The sequence below is a fragment of the Cucurbita moschata genome, unplaced genomic scaffold (assembly GCF_002738365.1).
Source record: "Cucurbita moschata cultivar Rifu unplaced genomic scaffold, Cmos_1.0 Cmo_Scf00003, whole genome shotgun sequence".
Classification (NCBI taxonomy): domain Eukaryota; kingdom Viridiplantae; phylum Streptophyta; class Magnoliopsida; order Cucurbitales; family Cucurbitaceae; genus Cucurbita; species Cucurbita moschata.
Genome location: NW_019268519.1, coordinates 5,153,281 through 5,158,682, shown reverse-complemented (window position 1 = coordinate 5,158,682; position 5,402 = coordinate 5,153,281). Strand labels below are relative to the sequence as shown.

Below are 5,402 nucleotides of genomic sequence, written 5' to 3'. Positions count from 1 at the left end.
AAAAAAAAAAAAAAAAAAAAAAAAAAAAAAAAAAAAAAAAAAAAAAGAAGAAAGAAATAAAAGAGAAAGGAAAGAATGCATTAATACCTTTCAGACACTACTACATTATTCACTTTGGACATGATTTTTCAATTGTCATAGAAGTGTTTCCACTCGACGGTCATACAAAGCTTTTAGACCACCTTTCTGGTTGTTCTATTTGTGTGAAATTTTGGAAAACTTCTAAATATTCTTCTATGGGGTTAGGATCCTCATGGATCACATTATGTGCCTGCGCCTGCGCCTGCACCCTGGTCCTCAGTTACGGAGGAGCTTTCCTGTTTTCTGGTATGATTAATGTAGACAAACAGGAGATCTTTTTGTGATCCCGAACATTTATTTGGCTTTTGGTTGGAAACTTACTATTTGTATTCTTCCATTGATTGGAATGGAAGTTTTGTTAATTTCCTGCTAAAGAAAAAGGAAAAATGCTCGAAAATTCAGTTAAATAGGATCGTTCTTATCTGTTTCTGTCATTCACATGTGCAGGTTTGGAAGAACGGTTGCATGTTTCCACTATGCAGCAATTAATGTTCAGTCTGTTCATATCCCGCCGTCCCTAATTGAATTTTACCATAATAATCTGGAGTGGATTAATAAGGAAGCAAATGAGGTACAACGACCTTTAATTCAACTTCAGAAGGCTTAAAGCCACTGATTTTAAATTTTTAAGACTAATCAGTTTTTGGTCGCTTCTACTAGGTACATAACAGGGCTGAAACTCTATTTGCTGAAGTATGTAAAGCTCTTCCTCTGATTCCAAAGCATGAATTGGGCTCAGAGCAAGAAGATTTTGGGGTAAATGAATTGAACCATTACATTCAAGAACTAGAGCAAATCATTATCATGGAGAAAGAAGATTTTGAGGTAGGATTAGGGTTTTATTTTTAATTATATCTTAATTTGGAATCTGATTATAACACATTATGCTCGTTTTGTGAGGGGAAGTTGTTTTATGATATCTGTTGAAACTTCGCCATATGCATTCATGTGCATTTAATGGCTTGATCCACTTGTGGAAGGAAAGTATCTATGAACTTGATTCACTAATCCTATCAGCAAATATGAATCCCTTATTTGAAATATAGAATTAAATAGTTTTATTTGGGATCCTTGACTAAAGATGGTCTTAATTTGTAGGCCAACAAACAAATTTTCTATTATGCAATATGGATTATTATTATAGGCCAATGATGTTTCTAGGTTGTCATTTTCCCTGCATTGTAAAACTATCTTTGTGGGGAAGGAAGCTTTATGCTTTGGTTCTTCTGACTTATTCCAACAAGTTATTATAGGTGCATTTTAATGAAGTACTATCTGGAGAGACGACAGTTGGCCAGCCTACAGTTGATATTTTTGAGATCAATAAACTGCATATGCACATTCTCTTTCTTTCATATATTTGGGTTCAGCGCTTAAGTTACGCAGTCACTTTGAGAAGGAAGAATTCCCCATATAGTTCAAGCAATGACCTTCTAACACTGGATGAAAGAGGAATTGAATCAGTGGAAGAGTTTGTGGAATTTACTCTGGGATTGGGACAAGATGATTTCTTTGGTGGTTGTGATAATGATTCTCTACCTTTAGAGTCAAAACATGAGATTGATCTTGGAAGAGGAGGTAATTCAGGCCAAATTAGCCAGTTGAACGAAACGGAGAGGGAAAAGGATATTGACCTTGGTGTACTGGAGGATGATCTTTGTCTTTCTCCAGTTATGCCTCAAGATGTTGAAATTTCCATGCGAAGGGCGAATTCAGAGGGAGATTATCCAATTATGGCTGATTTATCTGATACCCTTGATGCAGTTTGGAAAGGTGTAATGCACCCGAATAGTGCAACATCAGATAGTAGTTATTCGCGAACTAATTCTGCCATTCTGGAGCCATTGGTAGGACAGTCTGATATGGAGAAGTGTAATGCCAACTTAGTTGGAGCAGAGACAGCTCGTCTTCTTCATTCTGCCTTAGTTTTAACAATGGTTGATTCTGTCGAGACATCTACAAGTTTGGTATCGATGCCTTCTTCAGCATATAATACAAAGATTTCGTTGTTGAATATCCCAAAGCCTGACATTGGCAACTATGATCCTGCCTTCATTTCATCGTTTAGGGAATTGGAAAAACAAGGGTATCTTCGGCTTCTTATGCATGTTGGTTCCACTGATACTGTTGTTCCTGTCTATGATGAGGAGCCCACTAGTATTATTGCATATTCATTGCTTACGCCAGAGTATAATGCTCAGATGTCTGAGCCAGAGAGGGTACTAGAACCTGTGAATACTGCACGCTCCTTGCCTATTATTGGTTCAGCTAAAATGAACTCAATTAAAACATGTGATGAAGAAGCTACAGATGCCTACCAAACTCTTCGATCCAAGGAAGAGACCATTTTATCCATGCCTAGACCCGAAAGTCTTCAGTTTGAGGATCTACTTTTGTTCACTCAGGATTTGCATACAAGAGTTTGTTTTGTAAATGAGACTCCTTTGGGGCCGGTGAAATACACCATAACCTGCTACTTTGCTAAGCGGTTTGAGGCATTACGAAAAAAGTGTTGCCCTTCCGAGTTAGATTATGTAAGGTCTATTAGTCGTTGTAGGAGGTGGGGAGCCCAAGGTGGCAAAAGCAACGTTTTCTTTGCAAAAACTTTAGATGAGCGGTTTATTATCAAACAGGTTACAAAAATTGAGTTGGAATCATTCTTTCAGTTTGCACCAGCTTATTTTATATATTTGTCTGAAGCAATACGTACAGGTTGCCCAACTTGCCTGGCAAAGGTCGTGGGGATGTATCAGGTACGATATTTTTTTAATTTTCTTCTATTGTAGTTGTTGATGGACCTTCTCTTTGAAAAATAGAAATGATACAATGTGGCCTTTTTTTCTTTTTTTTTTTCTTTTTCTAAATCAAACTTTGTTTGACGAGGAGATAGATTTTCATTAATTTTGTAAATTAGAAGTTTTTTTCGAGTCAAATAAGTTTGAGAAATCACAATTGTATTTGAAACCTCGTGTAATTATTTCAGTTGGGAAATAACATCTTGAAACTTCGTGTATAATTATCTTCTTGGGTTTTTCTCGTCTTGAAGGTGTCCTCAAAGCATCCAAAGGGAGGAAGAGAATGCAAGCTTGACATTTTAGTGATGGAGAATCTTCTGTTTCGGCATAATGTGACACGACTTTATGATCTAAAAGGGTCTTCTCGATCGCGCTATAATTCAGACACGAGTGGAAAAAATAAAGTTCTTTTGGATCAGAATCTGATTGAATCTATGCCAACCTCTCCAATATTTTTGGGCAGCAAGGCGAAGCGGTTGTTAGAAAGAGCTGTTTGGAATGATACATCATTTTTAGCTGTAAGTTTAATTTATCTTTTTTGGCTCATCACATTTGATTTTCCAGGTTTTAATGTTCTCAACTGAGGTTTCTTAATTCAATTTACGTCACTTCAAACATCATTAGCGTTTCTTACTAAATATCGTATACATGAATGAGCATCTCTATTTTAAGTCTAGCATGATATCTAGTTGAACGAGGGTTATTTTTCTATATATATACACAACGCTAGTACTATAGGTTACTGATAGGAATGCTTGGGTAGAATTAGGATTAGGTTTTACACAAATTCAAAATTCTTGAAAGATTTCATGAACTTTTTAAAATCACAAGCCGAACACACTTGCCAAGCATCCATCCATTTTCGTGTGAAATTATATGGCTGACATATATTATCTCAAATTGCTGTTGCAGTCAATTGATGTCATGGACTACTCACTATTAGTTGGCTTAGATGAGGAAAAGCAAGAGCTGGTTGTGGGGATTATTGATTTTATGAGGCAATATACTTGGGATAAACATCTTGAAACTTGGGTGAAGAACTCTGGCATTCTAGGTGGGCCCAAGAACGCTGCTCCTACTGTGATCTCACCTCATCAATACAAGAAACGTTTCAGAAAAGCTATGACTACATATTTTCTTATGGTTCCTGATCAATGGCCTTCCTCAACAGTCAGCCCTAGCGAGTCCCACCCCGATCTCTGTGAGGAAAACTCAGAACCTGAGCATTCATGGGATGGGTAAGTTCGCAACTATTTTTGATATAGGTGAATACAATTGGTGCACCAACTTTTTTGATCAATGATTTGAACCACTACTGGTTCTTTTAAAATGGCAAAAAGGTTTTCTCAATGTTGTTATTTTTAGTGCTTTTGGCCTGACTAAAAGCACTTTTTGTTATACTCAAAAGCATTTTCACTCAAATTTATCGTGTTTGGAAGTAACTTAAAAAGTACTTAGAACAAAGTTAGCAAGTAAAATATTTTGTGAGAAGTACTTATAGTGTTTATACATACCCGCATGTGTATTTGTCACTTGTTTTACCATTTTATTTGGATGAATGATCAAATTCTTCTTATCAAAATTTAATTACTAGATGACAGTAAAGTTTCAATTATCATTTTAGTAGCCTACTTTAACATTTTGTTTGTTTGTTTGTTTGTTTGTCTTCAGCAAACCTTATAGGTATCAGAGTGATTGATGAGAAGGTAAAACAGGGTGTCATTTTGTGTAGAATTACTCGCTTGGGGTAAACATGTTGCGTAGAACATAGCCCCAATGAGCCTAGACATGGAAGTAAGTACCCATCTTTGACATCAAATAGCGAGGGTAGTTTTCACTTTATGGACGCGCTTCTCCCTCGTCGAGTTCCCTCTCCCCTTCTGTAAACCCGAAACTGCAGTAGAAGGCGAAAATGGCTTTACATGGAGAGGAAGGATAGCTCTTATTATAACACGACAAACTTTGTTGTAGAAGCATGAACCATGGCTTAACTTCAGGTCTTGCAAAGATTACGACGAATCGTGCAACCGTTTGAGTCGATCACATGGTATATCAGAAGGCCATTGCTCTTGTGAATAGTAGTAAGAAAAAGCATAGTAAATTATTCTTTGTTCTTTCTTTTTCTTTGCCCTTGAGAAGAAGATGAGTGTCTTTACGTTACCTCATCTTCTATCTTTTGGAGACTCATTGATAGCTTTGGTAGATGGCATTTGTTAAGCTAAAACTTCTCTCCCTTTCGAGAAATACGGCATTTTGTAGAGGGCGGTAGCATTGTCGATTATACAGAGAGCATATCTACGTATAATGTAAATGACTTTCGATGATTCATTTTAACCAAGACTAATAAGCTAGTAAGATTGTTTCCGATTCCTTATCATTTGAGGCATTTTATGAGAAATGAAAATTTATATGGTTGTAGAAAGGGTATTCTTTTGGATGATTGTTGTGCTTATGTTCTTATATATATCATCTCGATTTTTTTTCTTTTTCTTTTTTTATCAATATCTTTTCTCCATCTTAGACATC

General features: G+C 36.3%; 1 protein-coding gene across 2 annotated transcripts in view; it reads left to right on the top strand.

Annotated features, from left to right (window-relative positions):
• The window catches only part of LOC111438136 (1-phosphatidylinositol-3-phosphate 5-kinase FAB1B-like), a 13,284-nt gene extending 8,031 nt beyond the window's left edge, over positions 1-5,253 (top strand). For both annotated transcript variants that reach the window (XM_023076093.1, XM_023076085.1), the window contains 6 exons: positions 529-652; positions 742-906; positions 1,335-2,834; positions 3,128-3,394; positions 3,789-4,114; positions 4,548-5,253. In XM_023076093.1, the coding sequence (XP_022931861.1) occupies positions 529-652; positions 742-906; positions 1,335-2,834; positions 3,128-3,394; positions 3,789-4,114; positions 4,548-4,575 (2,410 nt within the window). In that variant the 3' untranslated portion in view covers positions 4,576-5,253. The remainder of the gene's footprint in view (positions 1-528; positions 653-741; positions 907-1,334; positions 2,835-3,127; positions 3,395-3,788; positions 4,115-4,547) is intronic.
• The last annotated feature ends 149 nt before the right edge of the window (positions 5,254-5,402 follow it).